Source organism: Epinephelus fuscoguttatus, linkage group LG8, assembly GCF_011397635.1.
Source record: "Epinephelus fuscoguttatus linkage group LG8, E.fuscoguttatus.final_Chr_v1".
In the NCBI taxonomy this organism is placed as follows: domain Eukaryota; kingdom Metazoa; phylum Chordata; class Actinopteri; order Perciformes; family Serranidae; genus Epinephelus; species Epinephelus fuscoguttatus.
The window spans coordinates 30,422,336-30,440,554 of record NC_064759.1 but is presented as its reverse complement, the minus strand read 5'-3'; the positions used below and the strand labels follow the sequence as shown (position 1 = coordinate 30,440,554).

General features: G+C 41.2%; 1 protein-coding gene across 1 annotated transcript in view; it reads left to right on the top strand.

Moving 5' to 3' along the window:
• Positions 1 to 351: 351 nt before the first annotated feature.
• LOC125893258 (eukaryotic translation initiation factor 3 subunit H) overlaps positions 352 to 18,219 on the top strand; it is a 69,295-nt gene continuing 51,427 nt past the window's right edge. Inside the window, exons 1-2 of the mRNA XM_049583822.1 lie at positions 352 to 508; positions 11,271 to 11,427. Of these exons, the coding sequence (XP_049439779.1) occupies positions 407 to 508; positions 11,271 to 11,427 (259 nt within the window). The 5' untranslated portion in view covers positions 352 to 406. The remainder of the gene's footprint in view (positions 509 to 11,270; positions 11,428 to 18,219) is intronic.

Genomic DNA, 18,219 nt, shown 5'->3' with positions numbered 1-18,219 from the left:
AGTTTTGTGTGATGGTAGCAGTAGTAGTCTAGGTTTATCATTAATTTAGTAGCAGCCCAGTGGGGGACTAGATAATACAAAAGATAACGGGGTGTTTGATCACAGATTTTAGTCTCCATTTGCAGTCCAGCCCTTCCTATAATACAGAAAATATTAAGCAAGGCTCTTTTACAAGAGATGTATGATATAAATCTCTCGTGTTACTACACGATTGAGCTAATTAATAAACTAAAATTCCCAACCTATCAAACAGCTGCTGAATTACTGCAAAGCACTGGTCTCGACTGAAGAGGGAACTCAACATGTAGCCCGTGTTTCAATACGGACGGGAAAACGGACGTATCGTCACCGGAAGCGTCCGTCACCGAAAACCTGCCTTCCTTTTTCCGCGTGTGGCGGCTCGTTCATGGCTTCACGTAAAGAGTCTGGTCCAGTGGGTACCCCCGTCATGGCTTCTACAGGCGGCACGTTAGACTCTCCTGTCAAACAGATCCAGATTGAGGGACTGGTAAGTGTTACTGCGGTGCTGTGTGGCTATGTGTTGAATTTCGGTGGAGGACGGTAGAGAAACCGGTGCCCAGAGTGTTACCAGGGTGGATGCTAGCTAACGTATGAGCATCATCATGGCGGACAGACAATGTGAAACGGTACCTTGTAGTGTTTAATACCTTAAGTAATGCTCGGAGTGCACGTTGCGTTATCTAAACCAATACATAACTTACGTACATAAATAATATTTGCTATTTACAACCTCCCAACCGGCTAATAATAATAGTAGTAGGCTAACAGTGGTGTTTACCTCTCCAGGCGCTACAGGAGCGTTTAGTTTTAGTACGAGGACCTCCCCGGTTGTCTGTGTTAAGAGAGCATATGGTATACAAGGCTGTCGTTTCTTGCTTCCCTTTCACATAAGTGTTGTCATGTACCATAGTAGAATTACTTCAGGCGTATTCATGGCCAGAAGCATCAGGACCTACATGTTTATATACTATGTTCTTAACATGGACCCCAAGGAAACTACAGAAGAGTAGCTGCTGCCTTGGTAACAGCCAATGAGGATCCAAATAAACATCTATTAACATTAGGCCTCAGTCACTGCTCTTAAGTAATGATAATAATATTTATTTGAGTATTTATATCATAGTTGCCTTTAGGGGTGTAGCACTTAATTCTGGGCCCCATGCATGGGAAGTATCTGTGGGCCCCCTGCCCTTCCTCTCTTGATTCTTGTGTCTCTCTTGAACTTTCTTTTTCACAAAGTCACTTTGCTGCCTTTCCCTTTCCTGTCTTTCTTTCTTTTCTTTCTTGAAACTCTGATTTGCCTTTTTTAAGAAAGGCATGACAGTATACCTACGTGCTCCAATAGTATAATCAGTCACTCACTTGGCTCTAGCTGCATTCAGAAATGATTTCTAGTGCAGGGGTGGACTAAAGTATTTTGTGACTTTAAGGAATGAGAGCAGGCTTCTACTGTTTTTGTACAAAGTTCAGTCTTAAAACCAATTTATTCAGCCAGTTTTAGTTTAGTAATGGCACAAATTGCTTATATAAAACCAAACTTTTCATTATAGGCTTTTCGGGGCCCCCTCTCTCAGTGGGGCCCTGGAAAATCAGTCCCACTTTCCCCTCTACTGGCCCCTAGTTGCCTTGCCAAAGGGTCTGTGTTCCTTCTTTGAAACAAACAAAACAACTAGGTCTTTCAATTTATTCTTGTCTCTAAGTAATCAGTCATAGGAGTTGTTTTATTTCCTCCTATACAAAAACAATCCTTTGATTAACATTTAATGGGTATGACTACAACAGTGTTTGTGCAGTGTATTAAAAAAAACACAGCATAAAGTAGCTCATCAGTGATTGTTCATGATTTCTGCTCCATCCTTGTGTCGTCAAAAATATCAATTTATTGATACTGAATATTTGACGTATTTGATACACTGGTACCAGCTTGCTGTTGCTAATTCCTAATGTTTACTACAGTCATTGTGCTGTTCTCTGACTTGTTACACCCTTATTATATTTATCTTTTGATAAACAAATTACATGCTGTGCCCTCAATCTTATTTTTTTCGAAAATGGTACAGATATCACTATTTTAAAAGTATTGTATCAAAGTTAGAAATTCAAGAATCATGACAACCCTAATCCATTGTGTTTGTTTTTCCACAAAAATGTACTTGAATGCTTTGGAAGGTTACCTACCCCTGTCAGATTTTTCTCAGCTTACAGTTGTTGGCTGCTGTAAACCCTCTTTTTTTTTTTTTTTTCCTTACCAGAAATGATAAACCAGGTTTGGACTGATATTTCCCCTCCAGCTCACTGGTGACATTTTCAATCTTAAGTCAGATAACGTTTTGGGAGATATGGACACTTGTAAGCCAAGAAACATTTTGGACTTTGTTAGCAGTGTTGCCAGGGAGTGTATCTTAAAGCCTGCTTTTGGGATTTGGACACAGACACGTGTGATGCTTTTGTTTCTGACTTTGTGGGTGTTTGACGTGTATTGTGATGGGTTGTTGCTTCTTTGTTTTTACTTGTTTTTAGCAGAGCTTGTGTTTTGAAGTGATTGTTACTTCTTTGTGTTACTTACCTCTGAGCTGCAATCTCTAACAAATAAATTGGAACACATTGCAAAATTTAACTTGTCACCACCTGAGCATTGTGGTATATCTGTTCTGTAGTACCTCTATATAAACAGCAGAGGACAAACTTGCTTCACTGCCACGCAGTGGTGTTCTCTCTGCTCTTGCCCTACACTGCACTGGACACAAAGCAGCTCATTTGCCTGGTGTTCCTGAGCGCAGTAGCAGGACTTAAACTTGCCAGCTGCTGCCTTCCTTTTATCTTGCTCATTAAAGCTGCCCTAGAGTCTCGGGCCCTAATTTCAAATCTAAATATTTCACCTCAATGTGTATTATTTAGACCTCTAATGAGATTTTCTTAATTCATTTTCTCAGCCTTATCAACCAAACACTTTTAATCGCAGCAGTTAAATTAAAAACAGTCGAGCGCCGTTTAGTGTGTGACCTCATTTGGATTCAGACTGTTGAAGGAAAGGTGTCTATTTCAGGCGAGAGTTATGAAACGCGTTTCACCTGAATGCATTGATATGCAGCAGTTGCTGCTGCGTTGCGTCATGACCCGTCTGTCAGAGGTTTAGCTGGAGGGTTGCCCACAGACAGCATCACCACTGCTGTGTGGTAGAATTGGATTGTTTCCTTGCTTTTGAAGAGGTTTCAGTGGTTGCTGTTGCCACAGGAGTGGAGTGCTGCACAGCGACGGGTTCTATTAAACACCTACTGAGATCACACAAACTGCCTGTACGTTTGAAAAGACTTTTTTCATTTATTCTGACGTATGCCGCTGCATGTCAGACACGGGTCTTATTCACGCACCCTGTCAGAGCACATTTTACAGGACAGTTTGGCATTGTGATTTGAAAGCTGGAGGGGATGGAAAAGGCAGGAAATATGTCAAAATTAGTTTAATTTTAACATTTCTTTTAGCAGTGGCAGTCATTTTCTTTGGGTTGTTTTTTTTTCAGTTAACATGCCAGAACAGTCCCAACTCCCCCCTTAGGCATTTCCACTTGCCTCCGGTTCTTAAGCCTGGGCTCAACAGGAAAGTGTTCACACTACATAATGTGACACAGATCAGCTGTAACACACACAGACACAAGAGATATCTTACTACCCAGTGTAGAGACATAATGTTCCCATCTGTCCAGTACAGTTACTACTGTGTTTGCTGCCTCACTTCTTCTTGATGCAGAATCCGCAGTTTATGGCTACTTTGTATTTTAAAGTTGCAGTCCTTAAGATGTCAGTCCTTGTTGATTAGGTAACACCTGGGGATATGAGGTATTAGCAGCTGTGGTTTAATGCTTCATTAGACACTCCTCGAGCAGCTACTTTGTCAAATATACAGCAGAGAAGCAACTGAGTGTTCACAGCACAGCCAAACAAACCTGTTTTATTTTAAGAAAATAAAGTCAGAAATCACTGCAGCCACGATCTGATTTCATGCCGGGCACTGTTCCACACAACAGGTAAAGTTGTCTGCCTTGCTGTTTCTTCTTGTTCAATTACTCCCTTGAAAACATTAAAAATGATCTGCCCACGGAAAGAAAAAGATGAAAAGCACTGCTTTCTTGTTTTGTGCTTCCTGTGACCGCTTCGCAATGACAGCCACCTGATGTTTCGCCAGTTGACTGCTTTAAATGTGAAGCAGCAGCCTTAGGGTTTGCATTAGCAGCAACTTAATTAGTACAGTTAATAAAATTAATTAATAGAGCTTTGATACAGTGTCAGGAGAGAGAACTGTAAACCCTGAGTCTCAATATGAGTATGCTGATATGATATGTTGATGTGTTTTACAATATAATATAAAACTATCAGTAACATAAAATCAAAAACTATAATACTGGATTAAATGCTGCATTGTTTTTTTTGTGAATCACTTGAGCTTTGAAGGTAATTTGAATCAAGCATGACTCTGCCACTGGCAGTTAAAACTAATATAAAGAGAGGTAATTACACAATGTTAATACAGAAAGTTTATTGCTAAAAAAAATACAGACAATGAAGGTTGGATTTCACAAAAATCTTAAGGATTATAAGGATAACCTTACAAGAATAATACTGATAATTATTTTTATATAAGTTGTCTTTTACTTAGTTTATAATTGCTTACATATTGAAATATTTAATGAGAGAATTTTTGGTGCAAATGAAATTAAAAATCTGTCTAATATGAACTGAATCTTTGTGAACAGGTGGTGTCGTTCAAACTCTCTGTACTTCTAGATTATGTCTTTCACTATATTGCAATAACACCTTCTGTTAGATGTTGGCAGGATCACTGTCAGTTGTCTTAGATTACTTCACACTAAAGTCCCAACAAAATCAAACACGTAGTTCAGGGGCTCTATAGTGCGAGCAATTAGTGTACGAATGTGAAAAATTATTCAGGCTCACCGGTACGAGTTCTGACACCTGGGGTGCCAAAATACACAGACACACTGAGATCCCATTCTAACAAATCAATTGGAATATCTCTTATCCCACCTCTGTCTTTCTCATTAGCGAAGAAGAGTGCGCATAACATTCAGGTAGCAGCTTCTCATTTTTTGCTGCTGACTGCTGCTCTCACAGGTTGAAATAACAAATGGTGGCAGCAGCAGGTCACTCAGTGCTAACTCTGTGATAAACTGGATGAAACTTTGCTGATGCCGGATTGGTGTGCTGCTGTCAGTACTCAGCCAAAGATTATTTTTTAGGAAACATCCGCTCTGTAACACGTCTATACAGTTGCGAGTGGACTGGGTGTATTTCCAATAACTCCAACAGAGTGATATGTCTTCTCTCTGGTAATACAGTCCGGCAGATTGTGTCACATTAGTGGCATTCTCCCAGTTAAACTTTCATTCATATCAATGATTCAAGCATATCAGCCTAATAGTTAAGAATCAGAACTTCCAGAATTTGGAGAATCTTGCCTGTAAAAAAAAAAAAAAAAAAAAAAAGGCATCCGTACTGTTATTTCATTGTGCCAGATACATACTTAAAAGTATACCATGTAGGATTTTCCTTTAAAACGATGTATAAATTTATACAGAAGTCTCCCTTCCCTCTGCCTGCATTTTGCTGCGTTTTGGGTGTTCCTGTGCACAGCGCACTGGTCAGATCGGAAAATAATAAAAAGCTAGTGGTCAGTGGTAGCAGACTGTACCAGCACGCATCCAAGAGGAAGCTACCATGAAAATTGTGGACACAGCCCTGGAAAGACCGCAAATATAGTGAATGTGGGGTTGGCTGTCACTTTTGCTGGCCAACAATTCCTGCATCGTGTACCTTTTTATTCAACATTTTGTATCTTCTGCAATTATACACATTGACTTTATCATGTATACCAAGCACAAACATTGTCTTTTGTGACAAACATATGTTATTTTTTAAGTAGTAGCTAGAGGATGTGAACATTATAAGGCAACTCACAACTGTTTCTGTCCTCTTACCTTACAGATTTCAGCTAAATATTATGTGTTGTAGTTATTTGTGACTTTATTTTCTTCAAAAGTTTAATGCTACTGGATTCAGATTGAATATTGAAATCAGATTCGATGCTGTACTCAGATTAGATAAATGCTATCAAACCCCAACCCTCACTGCAGCGCATCACAAGAATATGCAGCCTTTAAAAGTGACGCAGTAATGATTCACAATGCATTCCTGTCCTTGGTAGGTCCCATATCCATCCAGTGTTTGAAAGAAATCTCGAAATAAAATTAAATCAGCTTGCCCCTGCATGTTGTACACAGTGAGTGTTGAGAGTTAAAAGAGAGATGCATAAATGTCACATCTCAAAAGCATGTTTGAAAATCATCTCCTCAGGCCAACAGGCCAATGCTGGCAGATGATGTAGGAGTCTGCAGTTGTCTTCGTCAGCAGCTTAATACAACTCATACCACACAAAAGCGTTATCTCCGTCAAGTATATTACGGCCAACGTTGAGTGTAGAGTTCGTCTACACATCAGTGGCGCTAAAAGAAAACTCATTACGGGATGGTCTCTCTTGCTGTACTTTCTCATAACTTGAGCCCCGTTGTGGCGGGAATATGAGCCCTTTTGTGTGAGTGAGGGAGAAGATTTATGATAAGAATTAAAGGCAGCCAACGGGGGATTTGGACTGCAATTGATTTTGCACAATTCAATTTTAAGCTTGTTGATTTATAACACGCTGTCCACATATCAATCTTGGGCCTCTCCACATGAGGTGAGCTCACTGGGCTAGTTGCTGGTGAGCTAGATCAATAAAATTGTACGCGAGTGAGTGTGTGAGCGAGAGTACCAGGAAAAGACATCACTGGAGAGAGGTGTGTGCGTGTATAAAGGTTTGCACAAACTTGGAGCTTTCCAGGCTTTGCTTACGATACCTGATGGCATTTACCCAGCACCAGGAAGCCAACACAACAAATTCACTGAATCCCTGGTCCTTCCTTCTTTTCCTGTCTTTTTTTTTGTTGTAGACACCTCCTCACTTCCCCTCTTCAAGGCATTTCTGTAGATTCAGGTCTTTCCTTTAAGGTCCTCGAATTTAGCTTTATTTATTTGACCTTTCTGGAGTTGTTTTTGGCCAATTGTCCATCTCTCACCCCCTCCTTTTTTAGACGGACACTATTTAAGTGTGTGATGAACAGATTGCCAAGAGTTAGATAGCTGAAAGCATTGTGTATCTGTGCTTTCTGCTCTCACTGATGGAGGAAGACGAGAAAAGCTATTTACTGGCAGAAAAAGGAGCCAAAGCTCAAAGGGGCGGGGGACAGGGAGCTTTGTAAAAAAGCAGCCAGCACCGCCGATTCTGAGGACTTCCACTGTGGCCCTCTTCTCCCCTCCCTCACTGTCATTGGTTCACCTGGCTGCTCTTCTCACACTCACCTGGCCCCTTCCTGCTCCCTTGTCATCATTTCCTTTTATCCATCTGGTATCGCTCTGTCACATTTTCACGGTTGCATTTCTCCATTCCTCTCTCCTTTCGCCCTGCTCCACCACTGCCCTCCCCCCCACGAGTTCTCACTCTTACATTTTCTCCCTCTCCCTCCATCCATCCCCCTCCAACCTATTGTTCAGGCCCTCCTCCCCTCTCAGTCAGAAAAGCCAAGGCAGGCAGGCAGGGAATGAGATTTGTTTTTCTACCCCCTCCACCCCATATCACCTCTCTTCTTCCACCCCTAGCTCTTTTACTTGTTGCATGACAGGTCCAGCACTCTATTGAAATAAATCATCTCCCAAGACAGATGCGCGTGTGCGTATGCATGTGTGTGCGTGAGCCAGTGAGACGAGTAAGGGCTCCCTCATGGTGATGATGTGTGTTTTGTTGTGAGCATGGCCCCAGGACTACCACCCTGCTCCTGCGTGCATGTGTGTGTATGTGTGTATTATTAATGCCTCTGGCTGTGACCTGCCCACACTGTTATCAGCGTGATTTATGCTCTCCCCCTCCACACTGCTTTCAGCTTCTTGTCCTCTTCCTGTTCATTTAGACGCTTTGGCTTATTCTCTACTCTTTGGCTGCTTTCTGTTTTTGCTGGTCAATGTTTCTCATGATTGGTAGGTGTATGTGTGTGTTTGAGTCTGTCTCTGTGTGTGTGTATATGTGTAGAAGTAAGCCATAGCCCTTCCCTGCTGTCCTTGGTGTCGGTGATGCAGCATTAGAGCTCAAACCAGCTCCTCAATCATGTGGAGGCTTGTCCTATTGGCCCATTTTTATCTGGCATTAAATATTAAATGCATACGATGATGCATGGACACCCTGTCCAGATGAGGCACGGCAGTGTGGGATATCAGACCAGAAGTCCAAATATACCCTCCCACAGTACGGGGGTAGCATTTTTCTTAAAATCTCACTACATTCAGGTTTTATTCTTTATATGTGCCGCCTCTTCTCTCTCCAGTTTAAATTGCTAAGCTGTGCTGAATACTAACTGGCCTTTTGTAGGCACTCCAGATCAGTGATGCACCGGTGTTGGAGCCTGCAGGTGGTGCTTACCACTCAACCTACCACTCAACCACAGCCAGTGATTGCCTGAGTAACCTGTCCCAGAATTTCCTCTTAACAAGGGTTTTTGGCAATTTTATATAAGAACTCAGTGACCAGTGAAGAGCGCAGAATGGTGCCCGAGGAGTTATTATGCAATTTAAATCGATGTAGGGGTGTGTTAGCGATGTGATTTTCTGGACAACTAACGTGCCATCTGCTCCAGGTCTAAATGAAATTTGAAAGCTCCTTGCTTTTGTGTAGATTATAATCATGCTGCAGCCACTGTGTGCAATTTGACATTTTCCAAAAGAAGATGAAACTGCTTTTGACATATTTTCTGGAAACTGTCTAAGCTTCAGGCCTCAGTGGGCAGTTCCCTTGGCAGTGGTTGACTGACGTCTGAGGGCTAGCGTTGCTAGGAGACACACTGTCAACACTGGTGCGCTACTGACCGGAGTGAGTCACTACCAAGTAGCCTATGAACACTGATAAAAATAAAAAAAAAAAGCCAACGTAGCGCAGTATACTGTATTTAAGATGTCTGTCCTTTATAACATTGAGCATTTAGGAAGACCTTTTATACTGTTAACTTTGTAGCCCACTCAAAAAGTGTAGGCTAGCAAGCTAGGCTAAGCACTTCCTGGAACTAGACAGATAAACCGGCCAGGCCAATATATTGACTGATATTAGCTTATTGCAGATGTATTGAATCCTTGTGTGTGTTTTTGTATTTTGTCTGCCATAAAAATTAATAATTCCATATTAAGCTTTTGATTTGATATCAGCATCAATTTTGGAAAGTGGAAGCTTGTAAGGCCAGCTTTCTAATATTAGCACTGATTCCTAGTAGATTAAAAAAAAAAACTAACAAAAATGTGTTTGATTTGGTAAGTCAGAACAAACAGGAAGGACATAGCCTATATACTGATTTAAAAACAAACTCTGATTTCAGATTTCGGATTTAACTTCTCTGTCAGTGTCCCTGATGGACAGCTGCAGTGCTGTTGGGCACCAGGCAGGCAGTGTTACAAAATTGTTACTGAGGCAAAGCATTTTTTGTTTTGCTTATTTCAGAGATGTGGAGTAGGAGTTACTTTTATAATAGGTTTTCAGAGTGGAGGTGGTGAAGGGTGGGCTGAACCATGTAAGCATTAGCACCTATAAAGGCTGCACACAGGCAAAAGACAAGCACTCATTTCTAGGGAAAATCTAATTGCTTCCAATGCAATGCAGCAGTAATGTATAACCCCCTGCACATCCAGTTAATCCTTGAAATGCACCACATCAGAACACATTCACTACATCACTCTAAGAAACATGAAGCCTCCCTTAGCACAAAATAAATGTTCAGAGTACCAAAACAGCTAGTAAACACTCAAACTATCTCTTAACTATTCATATTTTCATTATTTTGATTCTTCAGCATGTTGGGCTAGTGTACTATGGCCGGAAGTCACTGTTAAGCAGTGTCATGTGTAGATCCTGGGCCCTCAACAGGGGGCCCATGACCCCTAGGGAATTCTCAGTTTGTGTGTGTGTGTGTGTGTGTGTGTGTGTGTGTCCCCAAAGTCAAAATATGTCTGAAAATATATATTAAAATGAATCCAACATATTATTTGCAGAGATAAATTGGACTATACATTAAAATAAAAAAAAAAAACGCGTAATCTACAGTACACAACACTGATGACAGGTTGTTACCCATGAATCCTTGTCTAATCATGTTAGCCAGCTAATACTACATCACTGTGTGGTACCTGTCCGTAACAGGGGGTGAACTAAATAGCTTACAATGAAGTCCTATTGAAACACATTGGCCAGTTAGCTGTATTATTATGTGAAGTGTATGAACATTCCTGTGAGCCACAGTGGATCATTTTGTGACTTCTCAAGCAGGAGACTCTGAAATACCGTCCACCTCAAAAACAAACATGATGTATAAACATATGAATCTGCCAATAATTATTATATTAATAGCTTAGTATTGTATGTGCCATAAAAGGGTATGTTTATGCATGGCTGACATGTTATTGTAGGATCACTTAATATGTAACTCAGTTTTATACAGTCTATGAAAACGCTGAAGACCCCTGGTGTAGATAAAAGTAAAATTAACAATGAAATTATTTGTGGTTTCCCTACATAATATAGTTGCATAACACAGCATATAAAGTTTTTTAAGCAAGTCCTAAATTAACATCATTATCTATAATACATTTCATTACATACACTACAGTTTAAATGCACACAGATAAGCCATATTATTTTTGCCCTTGTTTTATTCCCATTGGTATTAGTTTAATGGTTTAATGTATATGTACTGTTGTAAAACATAATGTGGGAAAGAACAGAGAAGGGAATACCACAAATCTGCAGCAGCAGGGATGAAAAAACCCAAGCGGCTTGTAAAAAAAAAAAAAAAAAAAAAAATACCCCAACCAAACTAACCCCAACACAAACTAATGAGCACAAATCAACATGACGAGCAGAGACGCAATTGAATTGGATAACATAAATCAAAGGATGATAAAATACAATAACAAGTAATGCTGTAACAGCCACAGAATGCACTAACAATGGGCACGATAAATAAATTAGCCCCGGTTTCAGAAAATGAAATCATTTTCCCGAAACTGTTATTGAAAGGCGCGTTAAGCCTCCTTTCCTCCCTTTCTACCTCGATTCTGTTGCGGCAGTTTGATACTTCAGTGATGGGGCTGTTTCTGTTTTCACAGGTGGTGCTGAAGATTATCAAGCACTACCAGGAAGAGGGCCAGGGCAGCGAGGTGGTTCAGGGCGTCCTGCTGGGCCTGGTAGTTGACGACCGGCTGGAGATCACCAACTGCTTCCCCTTCCCCCAACACACCGAGGATGATGCAGACTTTGATGAAGGTAAACGAGAGCAGTGTTCCCTTTCTGTTTATTCTATCGATCCTCTCCTGCAGCTGTGAAAATGAACACACCTACGCACACACAATTACATCAGAGCACAGTCCAAAATGAATACCTGTTAAGCACCAAATGCTGGTAAAACTTGTCTTGAGTGGATGAAGTGATGAGGTTTAGTGTTATGACGGCTGGTACATTTAAGAGAGAATATCTGAATGCTAAAATAACATTGAGGATTATGAAACCAATAAGGTTACTAAATTAAATTTCCAACTGAATGCCATGGTGAATTGCAAATTTGAATGAGCGTGTTTTTAATTAGCACTGAGTACCTAAGTTGACATAACCAAATGGCACTAGAAATACTGCTTTCGAATATTTACCTGAATTTTTTTTTATTTTGGTTCGGCAAAATGTGTGATTAGTTGATAGCTTTTCATTTGAACATGTCCTTGACGAGAGAGCTGAAAAGTTAATTTCCGACAACGCGCCGACTAATTAATTCATGTACAAATAAAAGCAACTGGTCCTTGAATCTTACCGGAACCAGTTCTTTGAAATGCAGCAAAACTGTGGCTCAGGTCAAAGATTACCTCCAACCCACGAACCAAAAGTTTGCTTTTTTGTCAGTTCCCACTGTGTGTATTTGAGAGATAAAGCACCATTCTTAGCCCATTAAATTGGCCCACACCTCAAAGAAATAACAGACTATTAAGGCTAGGAGCCAAGGTACAATCATATCAACAAGTCTCTGAATGTCTGTGTATGGGTAAGATGTCCTCAGGCAAGACGTTGAGGACAATGCTGACTTTTAACTAAGCTAACTAGGTGCTGGGTGTCCTACACTGTCAGTGCCAGGGTGGATGTTTGAGGGCAGTGGTGCAGGAATGGAATGGCTTCAGTTTTTGGGTTACAGGAGGGTGGCGTGAACGTGCGCAGGATTTGATTTAGTCTTTATCACCACAGGTACGCTTTCCCTTTCCCTTTCCCCTCTCGCCTCCCGTCAGCTTTCATATCAAAGGATGCCATGTCCTCTGACCTTAGCCCCTCCCCTATCATGCCTTGTTGCTATCCGATCCTTGTTAGCGCAACAAAATCTGCAACAAGCCAGACTGAAGGATGGGAAGGTGAGCAGATGCGGGAAACACAGGAAAGGGAGAAAATCCTGCTCTAACAGGCCTCCGCTGCTAACGAGCAACTGTCAGAAATTCTGCAAGATACACAAGCGCCAATGGTGTCTAAAGGTCGTTAGTGTCAGGAACAGCTCACTCTGTGTGTGTTTGTGAATGTGTGTGTGTTTTTGCTGGTGAGTGTCATGGCATATTGTGTTGCTGACTTTTGATGCACTGGATTTTTCATCTGTCACTCCCTTTAAGCTAACAAGGGCTTCAGTGAGTAGCGCCTTGCCATAAACCCTTGGAAAATTTACAGAACTACAACAGAATTCCTCTCAACCAGGCTTTTGATCCAGTTGCCAAAGGCGACAGAGTCTATGTTATCTGTCACTACACGGGACCAAGTTCACAATGGAAACACGTTGGGAGTTATTCATGTTGTGTGTGCTGTTTGTCATTGAAATTATTTTGAATTGAGAGCGGTACAGCACGAGTAGACACCCTTGTGGACTATAGAATGCTCCCGTCTCTGCTTACAAAGTCATTTTGCAGGAAGGAGTTCATGCACACTCTCGATTTTATCTAGTAAATAACCGCTATAGAAAGAGAAATACTTGGAGAAGCAGAATTATCACACACAAACATGGAAGTGGATTTTATGTCTGTACATTTGGTCATTTTGTACTTCAGCCTAAATTGTCAACCCACGCACACAGCTGACCAACCAGACCACTCTTTCTCTCTGTCTGTCTGTCTGTCTCTCTCTCTCTCTCTTCACCCTGTTGCAGCTAATTGCCAGTGTTTCTTCTGTGCTGATGTTGGGGCAGAAGACAGAACAACAGTAATTTTCTTGAAGTGTGAATTTGGACTCTGAAACAATCATGTCAGTGAATGTACTCTTGGGACATTGATGTTCTACTGAAGAACCAGAACTGAACTGTTATAAATGAGAGGAGGCAACAAGCGTGAAACTATCCTATATTCAGACTTTGAGATGCATATTAACATAAATTGGTGGATAGATTCAATTTTTTATTTGCTAAAAACCACATGCCTCTAAAATAATGCTTATTGGCACTATAGGTCAGCTGATAGTAGATTTTTAAAGGCCGATATAATAATGATAACTTGGAGCAGGAAAAAGCCGATAGCTGAGAAATCGACCGCCATCATACGCAAATAGAAACTTGACCCTTTTGGAAATGAGCAATACTGGATAACTGTTGAACTGATCATTGAAGTCAAAGCAAAATAGCCACGCCTAACTAAAAAAAAATAGAAATTTGAATGTCACACTCAAGGTAATTAATAAGTAAATATTGAACTGAACATAAAACTAACAGTCAGAAACTTTTTAGCTAGTTTCCTTTAAATTCAATCTGAGATTCTCAGGTCCACGATGACATTACTGTTACTTTGTGTATAGAGCCTCCATACAAAACAGTGGTCAGAGATGGGCAATATTTCTCTTAGTTGTATTTGAAATACGCATTTTAGTCACTTCTGAGTATTTTGTAACAGGTGTTTGACCAGCTTGCAACAACATACTTTAGAGTGGAGTAATTTTGTGTTTTCAGAATTCTTAAGACACTTCTTCCATGATTCATAAAACATCATACAAAACTACGTCAAAACCTAGCATATGGCTTGACCTTGGCTTAAACGCTAGAGGACTTTTAATATAAAACTAGGGCTTTTATTTTGTAACAGATTCAGGAATCTGTGACATTCAGCTAACCAATGGTTTCACTTCATAACTGAGTCACTCACTGATAGTCATTCAGTCATGGGCCACTCTTGGGGTACAGCCATAGACTGTAAAAATAATGGACATGGCTACAGTGATGTCATCCATTGGTATGTGAACTCGTTTTGAAGCTGGTATTTTGGCTGTCGCCGTCTTGTTTTTTGGAACCAGAAGTGACCATATTTGGGAGATAGGCTGGAGCTAGGGAGGAGCGAGGGGTGTCTCTGCCTGAGAAGCGGACAGCCTGTCTCTTAAGCAGCTTGATTATGTGTAACTTAAAGCCTTCATCAAATGTAAACGGGTGCGTTAGATACTGTACTGTACTGTACTGTTGTCATGAACAGGGAAATTAGCTATAGATACCAAAACTGTTTTTTTCCACCAGGCTGTAAACATGTTTATATCTGCTGTAAAGGTGGGCATTTTAACACTAGGGTTTATGAGGATTGACGAGCTTCTGGAGCCAGCCTCAAGTGGCCGTTAAGAGAACTGCAGTTTTTGGCACTTCCATGTTGGCTTCATGTTTTAGCCACAAAGGTTGCTGCTTGGATCCAGCCAAAAATATACATGTAAGTACATCTTAGAATAAAGTCTTTCGTCACAACACACTCGCACAGCACAAGGGACCAGCTTTCTCTGGAGCTGTACATAGATGTAATCCCCACATGACTGGTAAAGGCTGCGCAGCCACTGGCCACTATTGGAGCAAAGTCTGGCCGATAACATCTTATTGGTCGACCTCTAATTGCCACATCAACAATGACAAACATTGACTTGCTGGGTAATGTTTTGGACAGTCCCCAAAGAAGATGCAGTTAAAATACTGCAGACAAAGAATACCTGGGTGGGTGTCAGCTGCCTGAATCCAGTATTTTCAACAATGCTAGACTGGTGTGTTTTCTTGCAAGTAAAATAACTTTCAATTATTGCCTCAAACTAGAAAGACTTACAGTCGGGGTGCTAGTGCTGCTGGGTCCACAGCTCCTGGAAGTAAAGTTTCAATCAGCACTTCATTATTCTGCACCACACTTTCTTTCTGGAAGTGGATGGCCTGAAGTAGGTATATGATTGGGAAACTTGGCAGGAGGGGGGAGGGGGTCACACACTCGCGCACACACACACACACACACACACACACACACACACACACACACACAGAGCCCCATTTTACACCACACACACTCTTATACACTCAAGGCACAGGAGGATATTTGGCCAAAATGTTTTTGACAGTTGTATCAGTTTTTGATGAATGGCTTACACAATGTGGTCTGAATCTATGTTTTTGTATCAACGTAGTCCTATCTCTGACAATTGTATTGACTTTCTGATACATATCAGATAATCACTACACCGCTAGATAAAGCATGAGATGTGGGTGTAGAAAGACTCCGCAAAGCAGCACGCACTCCCTTTACCTCCAATCACGCACCCCAGACACGTTTAGCTTACAAGGTCTGCATGTGTGGATATATCTATCTCTGCACTGTGTTTGTGTGTTTGTCTGAACCAGTGTTGCGTGTGTGTGTGTGTGTGTGTGTGTGTGTGTGTGTGCACCTGAATCATCTTACACTGACTCATTGCCTGCTAGGGGCCCCTCAGATCAGAATTACTCCTCCGATCTATCTCTCAAGGAAAGATGGACAGGATTGGCAGTTACGTGACTGTGGTTTTTTTATGTGTGTGTATGTGTGTGTGTTGGAGAGCGAGCATGTCTGTGTGTCTGCTATGCTGCCTTTTCATCAACAGGTGCCAGTGTGGAGCTGTACTTGCAGGACAGTCAGTGACAGCAAATGTGACCAGTGTGAGTGAGAAAAAGATAGAGAAAGAGAGTAATCGAGCGCGCACAGCAGAATCCGCCTCAGATAAAACCTTGGCTGAACCCCAACCCTTCTATTTCCCATGTCCTTGCATACTTTGTCCTTGTATCATTTACAAAATGTATGGAGAGAGATGTGTAGCACTGCAGGCAGTTATTCTCCAGGCATTTTGTGCACTAGAGGCACGCAAGTAGCATGTTAATAATGTGCTCTGGCCCTCTTCTTTTGTTGTGATATGAGCGATAATACAAAGCAGAGGTATCCTGGCTCAGAGAGATTATTAGGGACAGTGGCATGTGGGAATTTACTTCAGACCTTGCAAGGGAGTAATTGTGACCCTCCCCTCTCCTGACACACACACACACACATATATAAGCACACTCCACTGTGGAGGAGAGCCGTTATGTTTATCAACTGGAAAAGAGATTTGTTACATAAGAGAAGAAACTGTAGTAACGTAACATTTCGACCTTTTTAATGATGCCTAAAGCTACATTAACCAGTAGGTTGATATTAACATTAAATCTGAGGGCGTTGCTAGTATTGCTAACCCTACTGAGAGCACCTGACTCCGCAGCTCTCAGCTCATTGTTGCAGTGTGCTGGTCCATATGGTTGACTTCCTATGGCTCCTACCAACCTCTGCAGTTTGTCAACACATAGTGTACGTTTATTGAAAATGTCACTGCACTTCAAGTTTTGACAGTGTGTGGGCGAGCATTTTTTCTACTTTCATTCTTGCATGCTCCGCCATGCACCTGTCTATTCTTGTACAGGTTTACAAAGATTTGTCTTCAATGTTTTATACTCTCACCAACCGCTATCATAAAAAAACAAAAACTGCGAGCAGCTGCTCCCATCTACAAGCTCATACAAACAGACTGCATGCTGCACAGAGTTTACTGGCCAGTTCCAAATAGCATGGGAATGACGTTATGAAGTAATTTTCATTGGAGGTGGATGAGAACCGCTTAAAGGAACAGTGCATAGGATTCAGTGGCATCTAGTGGTGAGGATTGCAGATTGTAAACAGCTCAAACTTCTCCCATGTGCCAAGCATGAGCTCTCAGTAAAGACTTCTTCTGTATTCATTGTTCAGGAGGTTTATTCCAGGAGCCAGTGATCTGCAGAGGTCTCTCTCTCTCCCAAACAAATGGACCAGGTGATTTAAACCGGTTGAAACACTGAATAAAGCAGTTTTACATTATTAATCAGTGTTTCCATGTCACTGTTTGACTCATCGCAGATGGGCCACTCGCCCAGAACCCACTAGAGTGCGCTCACCTTTTTTTCTCAGATAACTCCAGATCCAAATGGAGATTTTTACCAGGAGCCGCATTATCCGCAGAGGTCTCTTCCTGTCCAAAACAAAAGGACCCGGTGATTTAAACCTGTGAGAACACTGAATAAAGCAATTTCACATTAAAAATCAGTCTTTTTTGACACTCATATGTGGAGGGGGTGCTTATTATGGTGGCCACTGGGAAAATGCAAATAGCCCTGTCTAAGTTTCCATTCTGGACTACTGTAGAAATGTGGCAGTGCAACATGATGGACTCTGTGGATGAGAACCCACTCCTTAAGCAGATAGAAGTGGCTCATTCTAAGGTAACCAGAACAGTACAGATCTTAATTTCAGGTGATTATACACTAAAGAAAACAAATTTATTAGATTATATTCCGTTTCTGCCAATATATCCCCCTAAATACTGCACACTGGACCTTTAAAGAAAGTAATACAAAAATGTCAAATGGTAAGTTATGACAACAAGAAGGTAAATCATGACACCAAAAAGTGTTTGTTTATTTTAACAGTTTTATCTACTTCTAATCCCAGTGTTTGAAAGGTGCTCTATATTCATGTCTTTTATTTTGGTTAGATTTGACTCAAAAGTAGTTGAACACTGAAAAAAAACCCTCACCAAATTGTTAATGTTAGTTGGTTAAACAACTGATGAGGTGTGGCTCAGTGCAATTTGCAGGCTTATAAAGCATGATTGGGTTGCCTGTTTGACTCGTAAGAAGGGATTATATCAAACTAACCGTTGCTCAGTGCCACTTTTGGTAAGTCCGTTTGATATTCAACCCATGTCACCATAGTATTCAGCAGGAGG